At 35.8% G+C, this 27,846-nt stretch overlaps 2 protein-coding genes across 2 annotated transcripts in view; one reads left to right on the top strand and one right to left on the bottom strand.

Moving 5' to 3' along the window:
* dlec1 (DLEC1 cilia and flagella associated protein) overlaps positions 1 to 20,624 on the top strand; it is a 36,511-nt gene extending 15,887 nt beyond the window's left edge. Inside the window, exons 14-38 of the mRNA XM_056450549.1 lie at positions 1,581 to 1,773; positions 1,850 to 1,923; positions 2,418 to 2,574; positions 2,646 to 2,739; positions 3,144 to 3,274; positions 3,363 to 3,521; positions 4,069 to 4,199; positions 4,300 to 4,453; positions 5,121 to 5,231; positions 6,520 to 6,638; positions 6,726 to 6,917; positions 7,721 to 7,779; positions 7,882 to 8,033; positions 8,141 to 8,256; positions 9,051 to 9,121; positions 10,308 to 10,522; positions 11,862 to 12,017; positions 12,100 to 12,219; positions 12,338 to 12,432; positions 13,190 to 13,277; positions 13,358 to 13,570; positions 15,454 to 15,621; positions 16,681 to 16,834; positions 19,097 to 19,199; positions 20,373 to 20,624. Coding sequence (XP_056306524.1) covers positions 1,581 to 1,773; positions 1,850 to 1,923; positions 2,418 to 2,574; positions 2,646 to 2,739; positions 3,144 to 3,274; positions 3,363 to 3,521; positions 4,069 to 4,199; positions 4,300 to 4,453; positions 5,121 to 5,231; positions 6,520 to 6,638; positions 6,726 to 6,917; positions 7,721 to 7,779; positions 7,882 to 8,033; positions 8,141 to 8,256; positions 9,051 to 9,121; positions 10,308 to 10,522; positions 11,862 to 12,017; positions 12,100 to 12,219; positions 12,338 to 12,432; positions 13,190 to 13,277; positions 13,358 to 13,570; positions 15,454 to 15,621; positions 16,681 to 16,834; positions 19,097 to 19,199; positions 20,373 to 20,517 — 3,370 coding nt within the window. The 3' untranslated portion in view covers positions 20,518 to 20,624. The remainder of the gene's footprint in view (positions 1 to 1,580; positions 1,774 to 1,849; positions 1,924 to 2,417; positions 2,575 to 2,645; positions 2,740 to 3,143; positions 3,275 to 3,362; positions 3,522 to 4,068; positions 4,200 to 4,299; positions 4,454 to 5,120; positions 5,232 to 6,519; positions 6,639 to 6,725; positions 6,918 to 7,720; positions 7,780 to 7,881; positions 8,034 to 8,140; positions 8,257 to 9,050; positions 9,122 to 10,307; positions 10,523 to 11,861; positions 12,018 to 12,099; positions 12,220 to 12,337; positions 12,433 to 13,189; positions 13,278 to 13,357; positions 13,571 to 15,453; positions 15,622 to 16,680; positions 16,835 to 19,096; positions 19,200 to 20,372) is intronic.
* A 453-nt stretch (positions 20,625 to 21,077) lies between these two features.
* Positions 21,078 to 27,726, bottom strand: acaa1 (acetyl-CoA acyltransferase 1). The gene is made up of 12 exons (XM_056451074.1): positions 27,438 to 27,726; positions 27,260 to 27,353; positions 26,518 to 26,575; positions 26,252 to 26,331; positions 26,121 to 26,163; positions 24,073 to 24,171; positions 23,901 to 23,981; positions 23,623 to 23,813; positions 23,371 to 23,550; positions 23,168 to 23,223; positions 22,936 to 23,081; positions 21,078 to 21,540 (listed from the first exon to the last, which is right to left on the bottom strand). The coding sequence occupies exons 1-12, from the start codon at positions 27,588 to 27,590 to the stop codon at positions 21,465 to 21,467; spliced, it is 1,257 nt and encodes a 418-aa protein (XP_056307049.1). The 5' UTR covers positions 27,591 to 27,726; the 3' UTR covers positions 21,078 to 21,464.
* Positions 27,727 to 27,846: the final 120 nt, after the last annotated feature.

A 27,846-nucleotide genomic window follows, 5' to 3' on the forward strand; every position in this document is an offset into this window, starting at 1 on the left:
TAAGTAGGGATGTCCCGATCAGGTCTTTTTGCCCTTGAATCCGAGTCATTTGATTTTGAGCTGATACCGAGGCCCGATCTGATACTTCTATCATACTTAAAAAAAAGAATAAAGAAGAGCGAAGAAACAGATCCAGGATGTTCCAAATTTTTTTTATTTCATTCACCTTATTTACTTTTCAATATCTCTGTTAACAAACAGAGGAATTCTGTGAGGTAGATTGAACAATCAAGTAATAACTCCAATTCTTCACTTTTGGACTTCAGTGCAACAGTAAATATAATAAAAAAAAATCTAATATTAAAACAAATAGCACCTCAACTTAAAATATACAGCAGGCAATCCCAACTTTAAATATCTCTGAATTTACTATGGCAATGTTGTCGTCACCAACTTTATAATACCTCCAGACCGCAGACAAACTCACGCTTTTCGCTTCAAGCTGCTTCTGTGTTCTACTTTGCCGTCATTTAACCAATAGCATCTCTGCGACAAAGTGATGTCATGCGGCACGCGTTGCTGTTTCTGTGTGAAGTCAAGAAAGAGGTCTAACTCTGTGCCATCGCATAACTATAGATGTGTTAAAAAATAATGAGAATATTTATATTTGAGTCCTGATCGGGAGGTAACGTCCGATTTCGAGTCTGAAACTGCATGATTGGGCCCGATTTCTGATCACGTGATCAGATCTGGACATCCCTGTTATTAATATATAGTTATTTGTATAGTGCATATGCATAGCTTAATGGTCCTGCAGCATAACAGCTTTCTCTGTCAAACAAAAAAAAAAAAAAACTAAATATCAGGTCAGGAAATATTGAGTATTTTGGACATCTTTTGGATGCCAGTGGACCCCTATCTTGCATCAGTGGACATCTTTTGGACATCTTTCAGATGTTTCCGGACACCCAAAACATCAATGGGTTTTTTGATCGGCAGTTTTGATCGGCAATTTTGATCATCAATGGATGTATTTCGGATGTCAGTGGACGTCTTTCAAACGTCAGGGGATGGCTTTCTGATATCAGTGGTCCGCTTTCAGATGTCAGTGCATGTCTTTTAGACATCTTTGAGACTTCAATGGATGTCTTTCGGATATCAGTGGATATCTTTTTGACAGCTTTCAGACATCAATAAATGTTGTTAAGTCCTAAGTCTTTTGGATGTTATTCGAATCTCAGTTAACGTATTTTGGACATATATCAGATGTATATTGTACATCAGTGGACCACTTTCAGATGTCTTTCGGATGTTGTTCGGACATCAGTGCACCACTTTTGGACATCTTTCGGATGTTTTTTGGATGCCTTTCAGACAAAAGTTGACCTCTTTCAGATGTCACTGAACATATTTTGAGCTGCTTTCAGGTGTTAGTGGACCACGTTTGAATGTCTTCAGCCATTGTAACATATGTAGAAAATATCTCAGTGTTCTCCTTGTAAAACAGAAGTTTGTTCAAGTTTCTTCAAATTATACCACAGAAATTTTGACTTAAAATATTACTTGTTTCTTTTATAAATATTTGTTAAATTGTGAACAACACCACATTTATTAATTATCATTAATTTACTTCTACATAGACACTTGGAGCTTCCATATCACTGGCAGATCATGAAGCCCAGCCTTCAATGCCTGTTACCCGGAGAGACTCCTGACCCTTCCAGCATTCAGCATCTTCTTGATACAGACAGTGCGTTCAGGATCAGCCCTGCTGTAGGAATCCTAAACCCTGCACAGGAACATGAGTTCCTGCTCACCTATGTTCCCAAAGATGTATGAGCACTCACACATTTAAACATATGAGCACATCCATACAATCCTCTGAACATTTATTTTCTGTCTCTCTCAGATAAAAGACTACCACAGTGTCTGCCACTTAGTGATCATGGATGTTCCCAGTCCCCCCAGAATCTGTGACAATGGGTAAAATGATCTCACCTTGTTGCTTGATGTTTGAATTTAAAGCAACACACAATTTTTTGGAAATAGACTCATTTTACATGTCCCCTAGAGTTAAATCATTTACATTAACCATTTTTTAATCCATTCAACTGATCTCCGGGTTTGGAGGGTGTCTTATAGCTTAGCACTGATCATTGAATCAGATTAGACCATTAGCCTTTCACTCAAAAATGACTAAAGAGTTTTGATATTTTTCCTATTTAAAGCTTGACTCTTATGTAATTACATTGTGTACTAAGACTGACAGAAAATGATGGTCCAATCTGAATCAATGATCTATGCTAGGGTAAAAGTGTTCCTGCTAGACCTGGAGATCGACTTAAAAATGGTAAAACTCAACTGTTTAACTCTTGGGAAGTTGTAAAATTAGCCTATTTTCAAAATTAGTGGAGTGTTCCTTTGAAATAAATGCATAAGAACATGGCATGCGTAAAAGTCTATGTGGTGTTTTGCAGGAAATGTCTTGATACTGCACTTCATGCAAATAATGTGACCATTTTAGAGGTTGAAGTGAAAGGTTCTACTGAGCCATATAAGATCCTTCTTGAGCCGTATGCTGTTTTAATACCAGGAGAGACCTATATACACAACACAATTTGCAAGAGATTCAAGGTGAGTCCTCTAAAAATGACTTTTGATTTTTGTCATGGAAACTCTAACATGTTTTGCGTGTGTGTTTTTAGATGTGGAATCACAGCAAATCAGTCATTCACTTTGAATGGGAGCGTGTTATTGACAGTCATGTAATTGAAGTGGAGCCATCATCTGGAGAAATAGGTCAGAGCATTGCAGTGTACCAGAAAAGAATTCAATAAACAGTTTTTCACTACTGTTGATATATTTGGGGTCAGTAAGGTTTTTTTTTTTTTCAAATACTCACCATTTACTTTTTTTTTTTTTACTTTAATGAGTTTCTTTTTTTTTGCTGAACACAAAAGAAGAAAGTTTGACATTCATACAGTAGTTTTACAGTAACAGAAATACTATGGAAATCAATGAATACTGCTTTCCAGAAAGTTTTAAAGCAAATTGAGTGTGAGTAAATGTTGACAGAATTTTTATTTTTGGGTAACCTATACTTTTTAATTTAATATTTTTTATAGATGTTTAATTATGAAATATTGATCATAATGAATTAAAACAATGGCATTTATAATGTTAAAAGAGGTTTTTGCTTGCAGAAAGAAATGAGTGTTTTGACATGGAGTTGTATCTTACTGGAAGGAGTCCAGGTCATTTTACATCTACCCTGCAGTGTCACGTTCTGCACCATCCTAAAACTATAGGACTTGCCATTGAGGCCACATTTAAGGTGTGTGAACTCCTTTGCTTCTTAATTATGCAAGATATGCTTCATGGAGCCCTCACAATATTATTTTGTGTTTAATATGATGTCTTAGGGTCCACATTGCTCAGTGAATGTGCCAAATCTGGATTTTGGTTTGCTGCAAATGGGAAATGAGAGCCTTTTGACTGTTGAAATCACCAACAACAGCCTGCTAGATGCCCACTGGAGCCTGGAGGAGCTGTCCCAAACTCAGATGCTCATCGTAGGACTGGTAAGACACCCTATTTATGCCTCTTAGAAATCAAGTCTAGGGTTTTAACTAAGCTAACTTTGTTTAACCAAAAATTGCTAGCATTAATATAGGAAAAATAATCATTACATGTCTTTTTTTCTAATTTCAGAATTAATAATACTATATTTTTAAAAACCCATTAAAGAACAGAAATATTTAATTGTGATATAGTTATTAATAAGAACAACTTATTATGTAAAAATATCAAATATTATGTGAAATATTATTTACATTACTCTGTAAAGTAATATTTTAAACATATAATAATATATCCAACATGTCTAAAATATCTATTAATATAATTTTGTAAGGAATAAGTAAAGAAGTTAATTTAAAAAGAAAAAAGAAAACAAAATTAGGGATTAAATTATAATTAAAAGTGTAATACATTTATAAATATTTTAATTATTAATGTACAATATTATACTTTATTTAGCATATTATGTCAGAATTTGTTTTTCGTTCTATACTCTTACAAAAATTTGTTACTGTATGTTTTAGTATTTGCATTTACTTGTGCGTTAAGGTGCATATCAATCCAAATAAAGGTGTTCTGGCTGCACTGGAGTCCTGCACTGTGGATGTGGTGTTCAGAGCTATGCATTGCCAAGTATTTGAATCAGTTTTACAGCTTTCTGTGCTGAACGGCACTGGCTGGTAAGCGAATGGATTATATTAATTGTCATATTGTGGAAAATCATTAACTGTTACCTATGGCAAACCAGTCATTGTCACTGTCTTCTGTGTTTGTGTTCAGTCACATCTCCATCCGAGCTGTTGTTCAGTCTCCTCAAGTGTGCTTGCTGAACTGTGAGCTGCTGTTTGCTGATCTGTATGTTGGAGTTTCACAGACGGGCAGCGTCACTCTGTTTAACCAAACACTACTGCCAGCCCACTTCACCTGGGGCAGGGTGAGACACTGACAAAGACCTTTTATGTATAAGGACAATTAATACTTCTTTTGTACAATATGTTTAAAGTGATATACAGTTGCTTGTGATGGTTTAAAATTAGTATATACATGTCTAGATGCTTCGTACAAAAGTGTGCAAAATGCAGACATTTTAAGAGAGACTGCTGGCTAACATCACAAAGTGCGAAATATGCAGATGTCCTCTGAGTGAGTGCTGGCAAACAGTATGTGGGTGTGCTCTGAGTGACCCTGGCGAATTGTAAAAAACAAACTAAATGCAGACATCTCATATTGACCAACGACGAATGATATGCAGATGTCCTCTGAGTGACTTATTACACTGTAATAAGTCTGTATATTGTACTAGCCGTGCAATAAGCGGCATAATGCACAGCCAGTTGCTTTCACAGAATAAACCTTCAGCCTTGTTGTGCTTTATTTTGTGATACCTGGATGTTCATTATCCCTTACATATTACATCTTTAAAAAAGTATTAATATAATAAAATAAACATAATGCTTCTATAAATAATAATATAAGCATTTATCTGCATTTTATGAGTACTTATCCTGATTTTGGACTCTCGATTGTGTCGATTTGTAGATGATAAATATTGCACACTCCAAGGTTACAATACCAGTCACAGTTTTTCTTTTTTTTCTCAGCTCCAAGGTGCACAAGCTCATCTCTGCTCTGCAGTCTTCAGTCCCTCTGCAGGATCTCTGGGGCCCAATGCAAAAACTGAAGTCTCTGTGTCATTCACAGCCCACACTGTTGTGCGTACTGCTACTGCCATACTGTTTGTTATTATACTCAGGCTGCAGTACAATATATTTGACCTCAGGCATATGACAGAATCAAAATCTTATGTTGCCAAAGATGTTGAAGCTTTTACCAAAATATCATGATAATGACATGAGGTGTAAACGAAAAAGTGTGCTTTAACAGGTATAATAAAATAAGAACTAAAAATATATGTATTTTTGCACATGTAAGTGTTTAGTTTTAACAAATGTACAAAATAAAGGATTAGTACAGTTGGTAATGCTACTATTAGGTCTCATTAGTAAATGTTTATTAATGCAACAATTATCAACAAGTTAGTAACAACAGAAATAGCTACATTTGATAGAGAAGTGAGGTTAAAGATAGTTTAAAACAATAGTTGTACATTATGGGGTATATGCACAGCTAGTGTTTCTTCCCCTACCAAAAAAACTGTTGGTGAATGGTTAATGTGACTTTTTTCAATTTTAAACGGTATCTTTTACAGCATCGATGTAATTAAAATACAATCAGTCAAATAGACTTAGGAGTTAATTTAGTTGTTCGAGCATAAAATGTAGAGCATTTACATCCACATGCTATCTAGATAAGCAGGCTAGCACAGAAACTCCACTGAAAATACTGGAGAATGTAGAATGTACAAGAAGCACTGCATTAAATTATATTTTTCCACACCATGTCTTTAAAATATGGAAATTAATTTTACCCCAGTGTTTTCAATGGAATTTCTGTGCTAGCCTGCAGCTAATAAATGGTTTTTCGTCTCTTTTTCCGCTTTAACAGCCAAATGGATGCTTAAGTCTATTCAACTGATTATATTTGAATTGCATTACATCAATGCTGTAAAAGGAACCTCATGAAATTGAAAATAGTCACAAACTTTTCACCGGAAGTTTATCATTGGCTGAAAAGCACTAGCTGTGCATATAGCCCATTGGCTAAATATCAATTAACTAATGTTAGCAATTTGGGCCTTATTGTGACATTTTAATGAATAAAGGGTCTATAAAGATTCAGAAAATTTTTTATTAAATCCTCAATTAAAAAATATTCATGTTCATACTCAAAATACAAAGCCTATTAAGTCTTCAAGTATTTGCTACTGTGATTAACACCTATGTCAATACAACTGTGTACAATACAATCTGAATAGTCTTAAAAGGATTTCTGAAAGTTTAAATAATAAATAATTTGTTCTGTCCTGTATTTTGAAGTGCCTTTGAATATAATGCATGTTTGTCATCACAATTTATTAAATGTGTATATATTTATTTTTAGGTGGAATTGACTGAAGTGACTGCAGTTTGTGAAGTAAAAGGAATGGAGAATCCATTAGTGCTGGGAATTTTTACTAAAGCCAAACCTCTCAGAGTTTCCTACTCACTGCTTTGTAATGGGTAAATCAACATTTCTTTTTTGGTTCGACATTTAATATAAAAAAGCTTTGCTGTAGCCTCATTTGTACTTCATTGTTACATATGTAGTATTAATTCAGGTGATGGAGATCACCAACCAATCATACTGGACTTCACTGAGCATGAGCCAGCCGTCATTGGGAAATCTGTCAAACGGCAGTTAGTGATAACTAACAATACTGCTATTACTGCACCATTCACTGTCCTCACTGAGTACTTCACTGGAGACTGTCCTTCACAATCAGAAGAAAACTCTGAAAGGTACAGTACATTGATTGATTCTGCTGAATTCTTTTTTCAAACTTGGAGGCTCATATTTTTTTTATGTCTACTAACATATATACTTCATTGTAATATTGTGAAATATTACAAGATTAAACCGTTGTTTTTTTTTATTATTTTAATGTATTTTAAAATGTAATTTATTGCTGTGATGCAATTTTTTGTCCATTTTGAGTGTCACTTTATCCTCAAATCAACACCCCAGTTTTTTTTGGAAATAGGCACAACTTCCTCAGAGTTTTACAATTTTTGAATCCATTCAGTTAGTCTATAGGTCTGGCGGTAGCACTTTTAGGTAAGCATAGCTTATTTTAGCATAGATCAAATCAAATCGATCATTTTCGATAATTTTCCTATTTTAAGCTTGACTCTTCTGTAGTTGCATTGTGTGCTAAGACTGACTGAAAATGTAAAGCGGCTATATTCTGATTGATATGGCTAAGAACTATACTCTCAATCTAGCATAATATTTAAGAAACTTTGCTATAGCTGCAGCAGGTGCAATGATATTAAGCAGAATTTTACCTAGAAAAGTCTTTAAATAGGAAGACTACCTAATAGTTTTGAATTTTGAAGCTAATGGTCTAATCCGATTCAATGATTTATATTAAGCTAAGCTAAAAGTGCTCCGGCTAGACCCGGAAAGTGAATTAAAAAGTGATAAATTTCAGTTATTATCTCTACGGGTGTTTTTGAGTGTTCCTTTAAACATTGTTTTTGAATTTTTTCATTGTATTTTTAAAATAAAATGTTTTACCTGACACTATGGCATTTTCTTTTAGAAGCAGTGCAGTTTTCCACTCCATCCAGGCCAAAAAAATACAGCAAAAAGCATATGACGGTTTGTGCAACCTATTTTTTTGTGTTCTTTAGTATCACAGAAAGTAAAACACCAAAGTCAGAAATCGATTTACCTTCTTTATACTCTGTTCTTTACCTTTAGAATTTGTAAGCCGTCTGCTTTCCCATGGAAGAGGTGCAAGCTTTTATGTTGAACCAAAAAGTGGAATGCTTGGCCCGTTTGAGAGTCAAACCATCAACATCACTGCTTTCACAAATATGTGGGGGTATTATGAGGACAACCTCATATGCAAAGTATGTCACATTAAATTTCATGAAATTATTATATGCTAATTATTCATAAAAGTTTAGCCTTTCTCAAATCAGACAGTTGATTCTGGTCAATTTCTTACTTTTTTCAGGTTGGAGATCTAAATTCAACTCACATTCATATGAAGATGTCTGTGAGGGGCTGCCCAGTTTACTTTCAGATGATTGGACCACAGCCTGACAATCAGAATCAGGGTCCAGTTATTAGGTTGGTGTTTTTAAAGGTGCTTCATGTACATTTTGACTCTATCATATGTTTTGACCATAATATGTTTGCAGATATTTAAGAAACATGCTAAATGAAGATGCCTATTAATCTGAAAAATGCTACAGTACAATTTTCTTTTGAAAAGGTGTGTTCCTTCAAAGTCCCTTTAAGGCAAGTCATTTCACTTGGTGGCCATCTTTGAAACGCCTCTCAGGCAGTATGCTCGGGCATTCTGTTTGAATGGTGAAACATCAGATTCTCCAAAATTGCTTGCCAAGCTTCCAATTAAATTTTCATAATAGGAATCATCAATAAGATTAAACAACTGTCTCTTTAGTTTCATTTCTAAACGTTCGAATCACATAAAATCTGCAGAAACTCACATCTGATCTGAACCCCTCCTCTGGAAAATCGTCAGTCTATAGTGATCGATGATTGGCTCTGGTATTAGAACTAGAAGGCGAGGCTTCATTCATCATGTTGACCGTTACATTTTTCCCCATTCAAAACTATATGAGTTTATTTAATTTTAGTCATGAAGGCTGCTTCAATGCATGTGGACTTTGCTGAAAATGCAGCCTCCAGAGGACAGTAGCAGCCTCCGAAATAAGATGCTGATTCAGAGTGCAGATTCAGAGTTATAAAAACTAAAATTTTACAAACGTAAACATTAACTGACTAGCTTACAGTTTAAGGCTCAGACATCATGTACACAATATTTTGAATTTAGACTGCAATACCAATATCAGTCCTACATTCTGTCCTTTTAAACTATTTTGTTAATTGATTGACAGATTTGGAAGCCATGTTTCTGGAGGAGACACTGTGTCGCGCTCTTTACGGCTTATTAACACCAGTCCGTATGGTGAGTCTTTCACCACATTAAGTTTTCAAATACTTCTCACATTCACTCACTGGTTACTTTATCAGATACACCTTGATAGTATTGAGTTGGACCCCCTTTGCCTTGAGAACTGCCCTAGCTCTATTAGACAATTATTCAATAAGGTGCTGAAAACCTTCCTCAAAGATTTTGTCCATACTTACAATAGAATCCTGTAGTTCCATGATGTGAATCCTGTATTCCACCAAATCCCAAAAGTGCTCCATTGGATTGAGATCTGGTGACTAGGGAGGCAATCTGAGTATAGTGAACTAAATGTCATGCTTAATAAAACAATCTGAGATAACTGAGCTTTGTGGCATGGACTGTTATCTTGCTGGAGGTAACCATCACAAAACGGGTGCATCATAAAGAGGAGGACATGGTCAGTAATAACGTAAATTGAAATTATGTTCAGTTGGTACTAAGAGGCCAAAAGTGTGCTAAGAAAACATCATTACATCACTACCAGTCTGATCTGTTGATGGAAGGCAGGCTGGATCCATATTGTCATGTTGCTTACGTCAAAGTCTGACCAAACCGTTTGAATGTCAAAGCAGAAATGGACACCCACCAGACCAGGTAAGCTTCTTTTAGTTCTGTTGGCCAATTTTGGTGAGCGGTGTCAATTTTGGCCTTAGTTTGCTGTTCTTAGCTGTCAGGAGTGTTGTGAGTATGGCCTTCTTCTGCTGTAGCTAATCTTCTTCAAGTGTTGTGAGTTTAGAGATTCTCTTCTGCAGACTGCTGGTTATTTGAGTTACTTTGTGTTTCTGTCATGCTGAACCAGTCTGGCCATTTTCCTCTGACCTCTAGAATCAACAAGCATCTTCACTTACAGAACTGCTGCTCACTGTCTGTAAAACAGTCTATAAAGCTATGTCTGTAAACCAACAGTTTCTAAAAAATTCAGATCAGCCCATCACTTAAATCATCTTTCTTCTCTATTCTGATACTCAGTTTGAACTTCATAAGGTAGTCTTGACTGCGTCTTGCCTAAATCCATGATGTTACTGCTACAGTATGTAATTGGCTGGTTAGAAATGTGTGCTACTTAGCAGTTAACCTGGTGTACCTAATAAAGTTGTCAGAGAGTGCATATTTGTCTTATGGGATTGTTAAGTTCTATTTCAAAGGCACATAAATCATGTTATTTTCAAAAACCTCTCAGATATCCGTATGGACTGGGTGACCTACAACCTGGAGGCTGGAGACGGCAAGCTGATTGATCTGCTGCTTGCATGTGGTGAACCTTTCCCTCTAAAGGATGCAGATGGCAATGAGGTTGTTGGAGGACTGGACTCATCCGTCATGTTCCCGTCCACATGGGATGACAGTCACACCCCCAGCAGAGAAGGAACCAGCTCAACTTTCATGACCCAATCTGTGAGTACTCTTATGGTGTGTTCACACTTGGGTTAGGTTTTCTTTGTTCTTTTGATCTGGACCCATTACAAAACGATTGTTTTGTTTTGTGTATGCACTCTCATTTTTCAAGGAAAACTGCACGTTTTTTGTTTTTTTTTTGGAAATGGGCAAAATTTAATAGGAAATTGGCTCATCAAATCGTCTAGAGTTAAACAGTTGAGTTTTCAATATTTTTATACCATTCAGCTGGTCTCTGGGTCTGGCGAGAGCACTTCTAGCTTAGCTTAGCATAAATCATTGAATTAGATTGGACCATTAGCTTCTCACTCAAAAATTATATGATAAGTTTCTTATTTATAATATTTTTATATTTACAGTAAAGTTCCTCACCATATTAACCTAAAAATAGTAATGTTTAATTTCCCGTAAATCTGATTACGTGATGTAACTACAGTAAAGTCAAGCTTTAAAAAGGAAAATGATCATAACTCTTTTTTTTTTTTTACATTTTTGAGCCAGATGCTAATGGTCTAATCTGATTCAATGATTTGTGCTAAGCTAAGCTAAAAGTGTTATGCTAAGTTATAAGTGTTCCCGTCCAACCTGGAGACTGTCTGAATGTATTCAAAAATGGTCCTGGTCACATTCTGTCCTGCTTGTGGTCATATCTAGTCCCATCATTTTTTGGTTTGTGTAGATATTCTTTCAAATTCAAATTTCACTCAAACTGCAGCAATAAATTTGGACGTGTGTTCTCTGGTTTTCTGTCTGTTTCTTTGATGCACACCAGAGCTCAGATAGCAATTTTCACACTTTATATGTATGTGAAATTAACCACACTAACAGAACAATTGCACCAACATTTATTGCTCAAATGTGAATTATAGTATACAATTTCTAAATTATGATTAAATACTGGCAGCGTTACTGTAATTATGCAGAAATTTTACAGCCTTTTTCTGTACATTGCTGCTTATGTCAATTTAAAATATCATTACAATCACTTTAAATGTTTACTCTATGTATAAAAAGCACTTTATAAAATTACTTAATACAGGTGTTTTAGTTGAGGTAGAAATTCCTCTAAAAGACTAATTAAAGAACCCCTCTGCATAAAATCTATTTTATAAAAAAAATGTGTAAAATAATCATCAAACACTTCAGAAAGCAAACTATAGCCTGAGTACTGTAAATAAAAAAGGGGCTCATCTGCATTATTAAAAAAAAATCAAAACAATCTCCATTATGAAAATGTGTTAAAAAAACTCATGAAAACAGATTGTTCTGCTTCATCATCACTAGTCTTACCAACAGTGTATTTCAGGTCTTATACTGAAGCTTCTTTTTTGTTTCGTAGGATGATTTTGTAGAGAATGGGGAAGAATGTGATGGAGAGGATGGCAGTGGGGCTTCTGAGTCTCTAGCTCCAGTGAAGAAGCTGTTCTCTGTGTTTCTGAGGCCTCATGAAGGAAATCTTTCTGATTACCCATACTGCATCACTCCACAGCAGACTGTAGGCTATAGGGATCAGAACTTAAATGAACGTAGAACATAAATGATGGTTAAAAATAACTATAAAATCTGCTTTAATACAGGTAGTTCCAGCAGGGGGCAGTACCACCATTCATTTGTCTTTCACTCCTCTGATCCTGTCATGTTCAACCAATCAAAGATGTTTGGGTTACGCTCTTGGTTTCATGAGCCTCGACTCTAAGGTATGCATCACACCGCTTAATACAGACCTAGCTAGATTTGCAATCTTTTACAAAAATTGATGAACTCAATCCATGTTTTACAGAACAGATAATATCTTTATTTTTATTTATTTTGTAGCTTGCGTCAGTGACTCCAGACAAGGTGGAGAGAGTCCAGGGCTATGAACTCCAACCTTTGAGGCTGGACATGCAGGCTAATGTAAAACCTGCCATGTGAGAAGTGTTTAATATATATCGTAAATATATTTACAGCAACAGTATATCACTTTTTGGAAATATATATATATATATATATATATATATATATATATATATATATATATATATATATATATATATATATATATATATATATATATATATATATATATATATATATATATATATATATATATATATATATATATATATGATGTTGGACCTGTTTTCTAATCAAAAAAATCACATGCTTTTTTATGGCTGGTAATAAATATGTAAGGTATTTACCAGCCATGAAAATATATGTGGATTATTTTATCAGAATATAGGCAGAACAAATTAAATGTATTATTATTGAATGAAAAAATAATTAAAATAATGTTATTAATACTATTATATTCATATTGAAATTTTGCTTTTTGCTTTTTAAAACATTAGAGCTTTTATTTTGACAGGAGGCCTTCAAAACATAAAGGCATTCATAAACCATAAAAGCATCATACCAAAAATAAACCATGTCAAACTATCATAGTAATGCTTTTGAGATTTCATATTTATATAATTACAACACAGCCTTTTTGATTTGTTAATCATCAACCAATTTAACATTTTCAGCCATTGTTAGAACTACCATAAATAGTTACGGGCCAACTATCACAGATTTTTTTCTCACATTTGACACTTAGTGAGTGTTAATTTTAGACCTTGCACACAAGTAAATAAACACATTTCATATTCACAACCGTGAAGCTGTGTGTGTGTGTGTGTGTAGTTTGTCAGTGCAGATGGCAGAGGATACAGAAGTGCTGGAATTCAGTGCAGCTGCCAGCGATACACTAGACGGAGCGTCACAAACAAAGGTGCTGTTTAGACAAACAATGTGTCCAAAATGAAAGTCTAGCAGCTTAATCATGACACAGTGCCTGTTTGTCCAATGAAGGAATCCAGAATAACTCGCACATTCCGGCTGAAGAACGACACAGACATGGCCTTGAGTTTCAAACTGAGCACAAATCCACCATTTTCAGTGCTGCAGCCCCGACAGAGCCTTAAACTGATCAGCAGCTCGCCTGCTCAAAGACACACACAGGGTCTGTCTGGACCAGGAGATGAGATAACATCACTTCTGTTACAGCCTAAAAACTTTATGCAGGTCTGTGCACTCATTATACTCAAAAAGGCAAGGCATTGCATGCAAAACTTTGTTTTAAATGCAGAACCAGTTTATTCATAAAGTGTTTTATACAGTACCTTTTCATAAAGCGTTTATTCAGTCTAATGTGTTGACCTTATTCTTCATGTACAAGCGAGTGCAGCCACTGGATTCATTTTGGCTTGAGACTTCCAGTGTCATTCACTTCTATTGATTTTTAGACATTAAACACAGCTTGTTATGCTGCTTCATGTTACAAAATGATATTTTCTTATTATATTATTCTACATTTTATGAAGAGTCATGAACATACTTGTTTGTAGAGTAAGACTTTTGAGTGTTTTATGCTATTTATTATTATTCTTAGTCACTTCTTCAATAGGCAACTGCATTGGCAAAAGCGAGAGCACTTTCGCATTGCAGAATAAGGTCAATAGAAAACTTTTGCTTGTAGATTACAGTACATATTTTAAAGCAAAATGATTCAGCAGCACTTACATCAAACTTCAGTTGTATTGATTTATATATACACACAGTATATACAATACATTTACATGTGTATGTGTATATTCTGAAGGCTTTTACAGAGGAACATGTTTGCACATAATTAGCCTAATTAATTGCAATATATTCTATAAAAAACTGTATAAAATCAGTATTGTCTTAATGATGGAATGATAAAAATACATCCCCAAACCCCCTCTGGAAAAATCTTTTACTACAATATACAGTTGAAGTCAGGATTATTAGCCCCTCTGAATTATTAGCCCCCCTGTTTATTTTTTCCCCAATTTCTGTTTAACAGATAGATTTTTTAAACACATTTCTAAACTTAATAGTTTTATTAACTCATTTCTAATAACTGATTTATTTTATCTTTGCCATGATGACAGTGAATATTATTTTACTAGATATTTTTCAAGACACTTCTATACAGCTTAAAGTGACATTTAAAGGCTTAACTACAGGTTAATAAGGTTAACTAGGCAGGTTAGGGTACATAGGCAAGTTATTGTATAATGATGGTTTGTTCTGTAGACTATCGAAAAAAAAATAGCTTGAAGGGGCTAATACTTTTGACCTTAAAATGGTTCATAAAAAATTAAAAACTGCTTTTATTCTAGCCAAAATAAAACAAATAAGACTTTTTCCCAGAAGAAAAAATATTATCAGACATACTGTGAAAATTCCTGTTAGACATCATTTAGGAAATATTTAAAAAAGAAAAAATATTCAAAGGGGGCTAATAATTCTGACTTCAGCTGTATGTCAACAAAAGTAGAAAGAAAGAAAAATCTTGAACCAGACTTCCAGTTTTCTTATTTTTTGTTCTGGAAAAAAATGCAAAGTAGTGCATATTTAACAAAAATAATGTCTCATTTGCATATATAAACAATAAATTATAGAATTTGTTTTGCCATTCTTACTGTAATAAATGACCTGGAGAAATATGATAATTATTCATTCATCCATTTCGCTTCAGCTTAGTCCATTTGTTCATCAGGGGTCGCCACAGCGAAATAAACCGCCAACTATCCAGCATATGTTTTACAGCTGCATGTTTGCCATTCCAGCCGCAACCCAGTACTGGGAAACATCCATACACTCATTCACACACATACACTTCGGCCAGTTTAGTTTATTCAATTCACCTGTACCGCATTTCTGGAATGTGGGGAAAACCAGAGCACCCAGAGGAAACCCATGCGAACATGGGGAGAACATGCAAACTCCACACAGAAATGCCAACTGACCTAGCCAGGACTCGAATCAGTGACCTTCTTGCTGTGAGGGGACAGTGCTAACCACTGAGCCACCATGTTGCCCATGATAATTATCATAATATAATAATTATTTATTTAATTATATTTATTACTTAACAGGTTAAGGTGGCTTTCCACAATTCCACTTCACTCCTGGCCTGTGTGAATGGAGCATGTGAGGAGTCGGACAGTCAGCTCTCTGCTTCCCTTTTGTGTAGTGATGATGGAGGAAGAACACTACAGTTTCAGGAGAACTTGACCATTCAGTACAGCAATAACAGCACACAGGTGGCTTTTTTTCTCAAATTCTCAAGTCTTGGAACAAAAAGTATTTTTTGAGAATCACAAAGCAGGCATTAATGACAGCTGCAATTTCAAGACAATTTTCAAGAACATTTTGGAATCAAATGTTTTGGCATTTAAAAAAAAAAAAAGAAAAGAAAAGAATACTGTAATTCACCAAGTTAATCTAAATTGAGCACAATATATTTCTATTTAAAATAAATGTTCATTAAACTTTCATTAAAAAAAAAAATCATGTTTTTTGAGCAGAAATAAATTTTAAAGGATAGTTCACCCAAAAATGTAAATTCTCACTATTTACTCATCATGAAGTGGTTTCAAACCTTTATGAGTTTCTTTATCATGTTAAAAAACATTCATTCATTCATTAAATCATTTTCTTTTCGGCTTAATCCCTTTATTAATCCGGGGTCGCCACAGCGGAATGAACCGCCATGTTGAAAAACAAAAGAAGTAAGAAAGTTAGAAACCTGTAACCATTGACTTCCATAGTATTTGTTTTTCCTACTATGGATGTCAATGGTTACAGATTTTCAGCTTTCTTCAGAATAACAGAATAAAGATACTCATAAAGGTGTGGAACCACCTGAGGAAGAGTAAATAGTAAGTGCATTTTGAATTTTGGGTGAACTATTCCTTTAAGATATATTAAAATTGATCATGTATTTTTAATGTAATGTGTATTTATATAGCGCATTTATCATGTATGGCACACAAAGCGCTTCACAATAATAGTGGAGGGTCTCTCCACTCTAGTGTGCAGCATCCACTTGGATGATGCGACGGCAGCCACAGGACTATGGTGCCAGTGCATTTACCACACACCAGCTATAGATGGAGTGGAGAGACAGTTGTAATTGTACAATTGTAATAATACTTCTGTCGTACAATATACAATTAAAAATGTATCTCTAAAGAGATTTTAGACTCCCAAAGTTTTAAACAATTCACAGTCGTTAACAGTTAGCAGCAAGGTCATCTAAAGTGAAATTTATCCACAGTTAACCATGTTTAAATACTGTTGTCTTTCTACATGCATTTCAGACCGTGTCTCTTTGTGCTCGTCTGGCATTACCTACACTACACCTGTCCAGTGCCACTGTGGATTTTGGCACCTGTTATGTTGGACAAACAACTGTCAAAGAGATTTATCTCCACAACAGAGGCGGCTCCTGTAGCTACTGGACCACACTCACAGGTATAACGCTTCGACAGTCATTTTGGCAAAACAGATTAAAAGATATTAAATGGTTAGTTTACCGAAGATAAAAGCACAAATTTCTTGTCTCGGTTGAGTTATTTAACAACATTTCTAAGCCTTTTCCAGCTACAGTGACAATGGTCAGTTGATTTTTATCAGCAGTCCTAAAGAAGTCCAATAAAGTGCATCCATCCATTATTTTTCATTATGGGGTGAATAAAGTTCTCTTTTAGTGAATCGATGCGTTATTGAAATAAAAAAAGATCCATATTTAAAACTATAAACCATTTTGTGTAACTTCCGGTGATTGCATCGTGTCATCATCGCCATCTATTCAGGTACATATCTCTTAAGTGTAAAATGCATGTGCAGTTCAAACAAATGCAGCAGCACAATCAGGGTTTCCGCAGGGTTCTTCAAGCCAAATTTAAGATGTTTTAAGACCCCTTTAAGACCATTAAGATTAAAATTTTAGACTTTTACAGAGCTAAACACAAAGGATTTTTTCTAATTGCCTAGTTACTTCTGTAAATAGTTTTTCTATTAATAAAAGATCTTTTAAAGGGATGGGTTGCTTTAGTTTTCTTTCCCTGATTAGGAAATTTAATTAGGAGAATTTGCTGTAAAATGTCTAACTACTGTTGTGAATTGTATCTCTTTGCAATAAAATACTTAAATATTAAAAAATGTTTTGAGATGGATTATTGGTAATTGGGAGTCAGCCTGTGGTGCATTTCCCAAACAACGACCTACCTCTTGGCTGAACTATCATAGTACGCTGAATCGTTTGGGAAAAGAATGATGTAGTGACGAGTGTTTCCCAAAACCAGTAGTTTCTCAGTCATAGATCCATCGTTTGAACTACGTTAGTTATAATGTAAAACGCCCATAATGATGCTCTAAACAGGGTGGAGTAACAACTTCTTTAGAGAAGAACCCCATAATTTCCTTGTGCAAATTATATTGTTTTACACGCACACATTTAAAAAAAACAGTATTAGTTTTGGTAAAAACATGCACTCGCTTTCCATATTAATTGAAATATATGTAAACGGCACATATTGGGCCGATGTTTATATAAGTAGGATATTGTTTATTTTATTTTATTTTTTTGAAAAGTCTACTTTTACAATTTGACGCTTACAAACCACTGCAGAAATGTTCTAACCAACAGGCCCATGTCATATACAGTACAGGTACTTAATAAATGACCTACTTTAAATTAAAAGCTTTGGAGACCTAACATAAATTCCGCTTTTAAAATAATAGGTCACCAGCTCATGTTTTCAAAGTGCACTACAAAGAAAGTGCAATTGTAAACATGAAGATCGCTAAAACTGAACTGTAAGAATACTTTGAAGGCAAAGATTAATGACTTTTTTTATCATTTCAAGTTTAAAATTTAGAATGTTCTAAACGAATAGGGTATAGGGGGGATAACTAGGAATAAACTGTTTCTAACTACAGCTCTAGAGTTTGTGACGCAGTTTGCGAATGTTTGTTGAAATGATGGATTTGGGAAACGGCAAATCAACAAACTAATGTTATTAATGACGGAATTTGCGACCTTAGTTGGCTAACGATGGTTTTCGGAAACGGACCCCTGATTGGGTAGCTTTACTTGCACATAGAATAATTAAGACTCATTTTAAATTATTTAAGACCTACAAGAGAATATTTCAGTGAATTTATGACTTTTTAAGGCCTAAATTTATGTTTTTGAAATTTTTGACATTTTAAGACTTTTTAAGACCCTGTGGACACCCTGACAAGGAAGAAAAACAAAATGCAGCCCTTTTTTGTCCAGCTGGTGATGCTAATGCACTAAACAAATGCACCTCAAAGAAGACGAGGACGACACGGCGATCTACAGAAACTATATAAAATGCTTTATAAAGTGTATGGATATTTTTCTAACAAAACCCCATAGATTCTCTCGCGCACATGTCCACTTTTGACCAATTCAGCTCTGTTTGCACCTGGTATTAAGATAATCTACAGTAAATAACAGATGTAAACTGTGTTTGAAACGTTTTGATCTTGTTTACTTTAGCCATGTTGTAAACATGCATTTTCATAAGCCTAATCACAACTGGAAAAAAATCTGTTTTTAGCATGTCCACACTGAAAATGAGGTAGAAACACCAATACTGGCATTAGCATTGCACTTTTAATCTTTAAGTCTTTTGTCATTTGATCTTTTCAGTTATGGCAATTACTTTGTCTCTATTTATGCATGTGTTTTTGTTTTGTGTGTAGATGGCAATGAAGTGTTCATGGTAAGTCCAGATTCTGGTGTGCTGAAACCTCTTGGAGATCTAGCTTCCTGTAGACAACTGTTGCAGATCAGCTTCACTCCAAGGTACAGTGTTTTAAAAGAGCCATTTTTAATAATATATTTATATAACAGCAATGGAGGCGATAATGCTGGTCAAGTGAAGTATATGGCCGAACTGTTCTTTTATGATTAAAGGTCTTGTGAAGTGCATTGAAATGTGCATTTTTGTTCATAGTGTGACGTAATTTCAACTGAAACGTGAAGACATGGCGGGACATAGAGTAGCTCCCTCCCTCTGCAGTAAGATTGGTTGAGCTCAAGCATTCTGTATATACTAATAGCGTCCTGAAGGGGGCGGGACCTGTCAGACACTAGAAAGTATTTGATTGGTCACATGAGTAATTTATAGATAGCCTTATGCTGTGTTCACACCAGACTTGGCACACACGTAAATATACGCGTGAACATTTTGAGTTTACTCACTTCATTTGCACATGAAATTCACTTCACAATGGATGTGGATACGCTTCATAGGCAGGGCTTCTGTCTGCCCGTTGACTCTAGCTTTGTTGCTAAATGGCTAACATGGATTTTATTGCGAGAGTAGTTGTGCTTTATGTGCTTTAGGAAGGCTGAAAACAGCAAAGATTCATTCAGCGCCGTGTCTTTCAGACGTGCACCCAGCTCTGTGAGTTCATCAACAACTCTAGAAACTGTACCTGGATGATGGAAGCTTTCAGCAGTGCTTGACACCAACAACAGGCACTACGCATAATCACACCCTTAAAAAGCACCTGATTGGTTAACGAGGCGCGAATGTCCTCTGAAGTTCCGATTTTCCAACTCGAGCGATTCATGCGTTAAGTGCATCAAACGCGCATTGACTTAACATGTAAATCACTCGCGCTTCACGCAGTATTATGCTTTCATTGAGCCATCTATGGAGGAACTGGTGGCTAGGCAACAGCGTGATGTCATGCACACACATTCTTCCAGCATGGCTCTAACCATTCCATGTGTAACCATGACTAGTTTTCTGTGCCAAGAATAGTTTGTAATCATGCCGCACTGTACTAGGCTCATGTGGAAATACAAACAGAAACATATCTGAATGTTCTTAGAACCGTTCAGCATTATTGGGGTGAAAAAGGCTGCTAAGTACAAGATAAGCTTCTTTAAATACATCTGTATTTGTGATTATATTGTGATTTTGTAAACATAATATTGCACTTTATACTAACAGTATTTTCCTCATAGGGAACAGAAAGAATTCCAGACAATCTTCACAGTGCAGGGGCTTCTAGGAGAGACACCACTTGTTCTGAAGGTCAGCGGAAGAGGATCATTTGATGAGAGTTTTGTATCTCCAATATCTGACACCTCACAAAACAACACTGAGTAACACATATAAGAGCAGAGAAGCAAATTATATGTCTGTAAGACAGTCATGTCCATGTGCTTCAAATGTTGTATTTGTGAAAGATACTTTAAATTCTAAAGATTATTAAACATAAGAACATTAGCAAATGGCTCAGTGTATGATTGATTGCAGATCAAAGGTCAAGTTAGTTAAACAGTGACTTCACATATAAACACACTGCCATTCACACATGCTCTTAAATGCTGTGTTTATTTGAGCAAAATATGGTTAAACTCTAATATTGTAAAATGTAATGACAATTTAAGATTTTTATTTTTAATATTTTTAAAATGTAATTTAGTTACTCAAGTCTTTAGTGTCACATGGTCACTCAGAAATCTTTAGATGATTATATTGTGCCCCAGAAACATTTATTATTGTTTATAAATGTTACTTAATATGTTTAAGTTACATTACACTTTTTTCTTCATGGAACTTGTAACATTTTATAACACTGTACATTTATTTAGTGTCATTTTTGATCAATTTAACTTTCTTCAAAAACCTTACTGACCTTTAAACAGAAGCTTTTGAAACAACACTTTAAACATTACAAACAATTTTATTCTAACAAATCAGAGGCATTACAAATCTTAGTATATTACACTTGTCTTTAACACAGGTAATTAAAAAATATTTTTCTAATCATCATTTCTGAATTCTGCTGTTATATCAACATAAAAAGACCATTTCTGTTACAAATCAAACAGACAAAAGTTGTAATTCTGATTGCTTTTACAGATACAGGCATCAGAGTTGAAATGCAAGGCACTTGCATGAGAGGTATCATTCCCATCCTTACAATTATAGCATACCCACTTTATGCACATAAACAAGAAGTGTGCTCCCTCAACTTGCAGTTAGCGTTCTAGCAGCTTGATTAAAGACAATTTCAGAATATTAGTTGCTCTGTAATTTGCATCATAGGATCACTGTCCTGGATACTCAAAAACTGCAGCAGCTCCCATTCCAGTTCCAATGCACATGGACACCACGCCATATCCTCTGTCACCAAAAAAAAAAAACAACAACAACATTGTAAATAGGACAATTAATTCTAAACTCTTTTCTGCATTAGGCCTGCATTACTAAGAGGTATGATTTGCAACATGTGGAAAACTTGAACTGAATTCAGTTATAAAAATAGAATTTAGTCTAGCTGTCAAATTAACTTATTGATCAAATCACATCAATTTACATCAAATCAATCTAATTTGACCTTAAAGGAACAAGAAAATGGGCTCATTTTAAAACTCTCCTAATGTTGAACACCTCAGTTTTACCATTTTTGAATCCATAACGCTGATCTCTGGTTCTGGCCGGAGCGCTTTTAGCTTAGCTTAGCATAGAGCGTTGAATCAGATTAGACTATTAGCATCTCACTTAAAAATGACCAAAGAGTTTTGATAATTTTCCTTTTTAAAGCTTGACTCTTCTGTACTTACAGTACATATGACAGAAAATTTAAATTAGCTATTTTCTAGGCCACTATGTGCAGGAACTATACTTTCAATCCAGCATAATAATCTGAATTTACTCACTTCATTTGTGCATGAAATTCACTTGACAATAGATGAACAGCCACGAATTCCTGTCATGGGCATCTGTCTGCCCGCTGACTCTAGTTTAATTCCTAAATGGCTAACATGGATTTTATTGAGAGAGTAGCTGTGTTTTATATGCTGTAGGAAGGCTGAAAAACAGCATAGATTCGTTCGTCGCCGTGTCTGAATCTACTAGATCCTTTCAAAAGTGCACCCAGCTTTGTGAGTTTATCAACAGAAACTCCAGAAACTACACCTGGATGATGGAAGCTTTCAGCAGTGCTTCAGACTAAACCAAGCCCAGTTGGATGAGCTGTTGTGCCATGTTAGCAGAAGGATTCCCTCCTGGGGCACCAACAACAGTCGCTACATCATAATCACGCCAATACAAGACCAAGCTCCTGATTGGTTTACACAAAGCGAATGTCCACTAAAGTTCAGATTTTCCATCTCAATTGATTTGCGTGGCCATTAGGCTTTTGTCATGGGACTAATGTAACCAGCTCACAAAAAACACTCTTGTAGTTCGCTTAAACTTTCCCTAACTTTATTAATGATTATTTTAGGTTTGGGTGGTATTTGTAAGGAATTGGATGCAAGCAGAGAATGGCTGTTTGTAAAGCATAAAGCGCCCTCTGCTGTTAAAAACTGAGCTAAAACAGCATGGGCAGAAAAGCAAAATCTTAAAATCAATGCAGAATAAATTTCTCGAACATTATTTCACCTCAGCTCTGGTGTGTGATATGTGAATTTAAATTCAACATTTAAATACTATGTTTTGTTAATAGATCTTGGGTTATTTTTATACATGTGTAGTTTTTTTATAATAAATGTTTTACGTGAACATATAATTTACCTCTTGCGTCTGCGTTTGAGCTCATTGAGCAAAGTCACAACCTGTCGAGCACCAGTACATCCCAATGGATGACCAAAAGCTATGGCCCCTCCATTTGGATTGACTTTCTCCATTGGAATGCCCAGCTTTTCCACACAATACACAGCCTATGAAAAAATCTAAAGTTAATAACAGTGAAATCCTTGCAAAAAAAATAGAAGTAATAAAAAAAGAAAGAAAACAGATCAGTCACCTGACTGGCAAATGCTTCGTTGATCTCAAATACATCAATATCATCAACAGTCAGTCCTGCACAGGCAAATCCAATAACATGGCTCATTTACAACCATAATTCTCAAGTAATGAAAATTGATTTCAGAACATTTTTCAAGCCTGATAACTGCTAGAATGTAAATGTCTCAGATGAGTGTAGAGATGAGAGAAGTGAACTCTCACCAGCCAGTTTGAGGGCTTCTGGGATTGCATAGGCTGGGCCGATGCCCATTACGTCCGGAGGAACACCCACCACAGCACTCGCCCTCAGCACCCCAAATACAGGAAGTCCCAGTTTCTCAACCGCAGATCTCCGGCCGATCAGCACTGCTGCAGCACCATCACTCACCTGACTGGCATTACCTACAAAAAATAAAAACAAGAAGTTAATGGAATTTAACATCTAAATTCTGTTCCAAAATCCAGCATACGCACCAGCTGTGGTGCTGCCAGTGTCCTTGAATGCCGGTCGCAGCTTGGCAAGGCCTTCTAATGTAGTCCCAGGTCGTATCCCATCATCCTTTGTGACAGTAATGGTACGCTCAGTGCCATTTTCCTCCACAAATTTAGTAGTGACTGGTGTGATCTCTTGATCAAATATGCCGTTTTTCTGTGCCATGGCTGCCCTAGTGTTATAAAAGTCAAAAAAATAATGAGTACTTTAAGTGAATCTATGCAAAATACTAAACTATCAATGTTATGGCAGCACCTACTTTTGTTGGGAACTGAGAGCAAAGCGATCTTGTTTTTCCCTAGTGATGCCAAATCTCTCAGCAACATTCTCTGAGGTTATTCTAAAAGACAACAGAGGAAAAAAGGTTATTCTACGTTCAAACGTTTTAAGTATTAAAGTATTAATAGTGTATTAAAGAATAACATCTATACCCCATGGGAACGATGCAGTCTCTGGCCTTCTCATTGTCCATTAGTCGGGGGCTGATGTCTCCTGGGTTATTCGGGGAACGTAGAGACATGCTCTCAACACTGCCATGAAAAAACAAGGAGAACGAGAGGATCTGTTAGATTTACATTACGGGTATGTTCACACAATCTAAATGAATGATTTTCACAAATTGTTCCACCCCTGTGCAGAACCAAACATTAATTATCACTGCCCAAGGTGAACAAATACATTTGGTGTCCATCTATAAGTGTTTCGGCTTTTTACTCGATCAGGAGCTTTCCTTCAAAGAACACGTAACAAATTTGATTCGAAAATTGAGAGTTAAGTTTGGATTTTACTATCGAAATGCATCCTGCTTTTCTCTTAAAGCGTGTAAACATTTGGTGTCTGCAGCATTTTTACCATTGATTGCCTATGGTGATGTTTTATATATGAATGCTTCAACCAAATGTCTTCAGCCTTTAAACTTGCACAGTGCTTTGAGGTGTGTTACAGGCTGTCACAGACTAACTCACCGTTGTGAACTGTATGCCAAAGCTGAGTGGCCTTCTCTGAAAGTAAGAAGATACACCCACTGGATGACTCTAGTCTACAAGGCTCTTATGGGTCTGGTGCCTTTATACCCAAGTTCCTTTGCCCTACATTCAGTGTCAATCCAGTTTTCAGAGTTTAAGTTCAGTTCAGTTTAGCTCAGTTCAGTGTGGTATAATCACTACTGAGAGTCCAAACACTGAAGAGTAATCCATCGATGCGCAGCTCTACAGATCCCGAACCATCCAAGCCAGTGGCAACAACAGCGAGGAAAAAACGTCACCAATTGGTGAAAGTGAAGAATTAAAAAACCTAGAGAGAAACCAGGCTCAGTTGGGCAGAACCATTTCTCCCCTGGCCAAATGTCTTGTGCAGAGCTGCAGTCTAGGCGCCGGAGGCTGGAAGCTGGACCTCAGCGAAGACTCATATGTCCCTGGACATTCAAGTGAATCTTATCATTTGACTGTTCCCCGGGTTCAGACTGAAATAGGGAGGCGAGCCCCTCATCCTGGAATACTCTTCAGTCTGAACTAAAAATATCTGAGCTCATCTCAATCAAATCTTTTCACTCTATCCTTTTTAACAAACAACAATTCTCAATGTATGTGTTTTTACATATTGTAATGTGCAGGGGCGTAGTGGACATTGTGCGTGGGATGGCTGAATGAGATCATACTGTATGTTAATATAATTATTAATCACCTGTTTCTAAATCGTCTGTCTCTAAAAGCGAGGGGGAAGGATTATTCTAGTTAAATAAAGAAACATATACATAAAGTTTGATATGGACCAGAAAAATGACAAATTTAGCCTTCATTTATTTAGAATTCACACTAAAAACTTAAAAAAGGGGGTTTTATGATGTATTCATCTTATTCTCTGTGTACGAGCGGGCGCATCCATTTGAATCTTTTTGGCTCGAGACTTCCCGTCTCGATCACTTCCATTCATTTTTAGACGTTCAAAACAGCTCGTTATGCTGCTTGATGTTGCAAACTGATATTTTCTTATTATATTATTTTACTTTGTCTGTGTAGTCATGCAAACACTTGTTTGTAGAGCAAGTAGTTTGACCCTTTTTTGCCATTTATTATTCCTAGTCATTTCTCCCATAAGCGACTGAATCGGAAGTTCTGAAACAATCGTGAAAACAGTCGCACTTCCACATTGAAGAATAAGGTCAATAGAGTTTATTTGGAAGCAGACTAAGAAGCAGACTATTTTTTTTAAGAGAACTTGGTCTACTTGTTTGGTGCAGAGCTAAGTTCAGATGTCAGCATAAAGCATCCGATTAAATCTAACCAAACCTGCGAAACACAAAAATGTTTACAGTGTAAGAACCAGGAATTTGCAAATGTGTTAAATTATTTAAATTATACCTTTAAGTCTCAGGGGTAATTGAAGCAAATATTGTATTCCTGGTAAATGGTTTTAACAGAAAATATACAGTTATTAATACTACATATCTTTCACTACAGATTTGCCATACTGTACTAACCCACAAGCAAGTCCCAGGTCATAGGAACCTCCTCTGATTCCACCTTAAAACAAAGAAAATATCCTGTGACAACTGTAATCTTGTACCCTTTCAAGAGTGGGCAATTTTACAGCTTTAAATGTCATTCTTACCTGCAATATTAAAAAGTGCCTGCAGTCCAGAAGAGCACTGCCTGTTTACAGTATAGACTGGTACTGACTCTGGAAAGCCACTGAAATATGAAGTCAGCCAATTCATATGTTGAACATCATTGATTTATTATTCAATAGCAATATTAATTACTTAGATTACTATAAATAGGACAAATACAATAGATAGATAATACAAGATAATATAGATAATACAAATATATCCAATTCATTACTCATTCACTACATATACTGTATATTCATTTCACCTAAAAAAGTGTGCAACTCGAGCCATCAGTGCCCCTGCCCCAGGTTGTAGAACATTTCCTGAAAAAGAATTATATAAATATATATGACTGTCACTCATATTGCTAGTATGTTAGGGTATATTAAAAGAGACCTATTATGCAAAAATCATTTTTATAAGGGATTTAAATACCCTTGTGTCAACAGTGTGTAAATATAGTCAGTCTCTAATGGTAAAAATGAATTATATTTCTATAATTACACTTCATAAAAACAGTCTGCACAAACACTTTGATTGACATTCTCTCTTTGTACGTGTCATCAGAGGGGGAAAGCCCCACCTATTAGTGACAATCTCTCCCTCATTAGCATAAACAGCCCTGAGTGAGAAGCAACTGTCCAACATTACAGTTTTTGCCTGCTGAAGATAATGTCTGTGGCTAAGAGGCATTATAAATGTGAAGTTTCGGGATGCACAAAAGCATACTATAGTCTCCATAGATGACCTTCTGAGACACTTCAGTTTTTGACAGATATAGCATTAGTTATGTTGCTATGCTGATGCGCAGGTGTTTGTAGCTCCACCCTCTTTTTAGAAGGGCACAATCTCATATGAATTTAAAGCAACAGTCACCGGTGTTATTATCTGTGTGGTATTTTCAGCTGAAACTTTACATATGCACTCTTAAGACATCAGAGACTTATTTTACACCTTGTAAAATGGTCAAAATAGGTCCCCTTTAAGCTGGTTGTGACCTGACTTACCAACACATACATCTCCTAGTAAAGAGGGTCTGAGTCCCACATCTTTGATGACTGCACTCATCACAGCACTGAGCAGCTCATCTGGGGTAGTGTCCTAATGTATGCATATAAAACAAGTGTTTTAAGAAAACGCTGTTATTGTCAGTGCGTCGGGCAGTCGTAGTGATCGATATCCCACCTTAAAAGAGCCTCTCTTTGCCCGGCCGATAGCAGTTCTCAGCCCGTGAACCACAACGATATCATTGGGGTTTGCGGTTATAGCGCTGCACTGCCTCAGTCCCACACGTCTGTTTAACGTCAGATGTCCCGACAAAACGTGAACTCTTTGCATTTTTACTGTTGAAAGTGTGCACACGGAAAAATAAAACGATAGCCGTTAATCGAGAATTGCACAAATGGTTGACAGACACTGTTAAATGAACTATGCTCTACATTTCTGATGATGTTTCCTGGTGAACCTTGCTTCCCTGGTCAGACTGCACATCATTGGTTGGTGCGTTCTGATGGGGTCGCGTGGAATTATGGGGAATGAAGTACATATGTAAAGCTCCTTGTTTGCAAAGTGTTTATCTAGCTATCCATCAATC

Source organism: Danio aesculapii, chromosome 24, assembly GCF_903798145.1.
Source record: "Danio aesculapii chromosome 24, fDanAes4.1, whole genome shotgun sequence".
Lineage (NCBI taxonomy): Eukaryota > Metazoa > Chordata > Actinopteri > Cypriniformes > Danionidae > Danio > Danio aesculapii.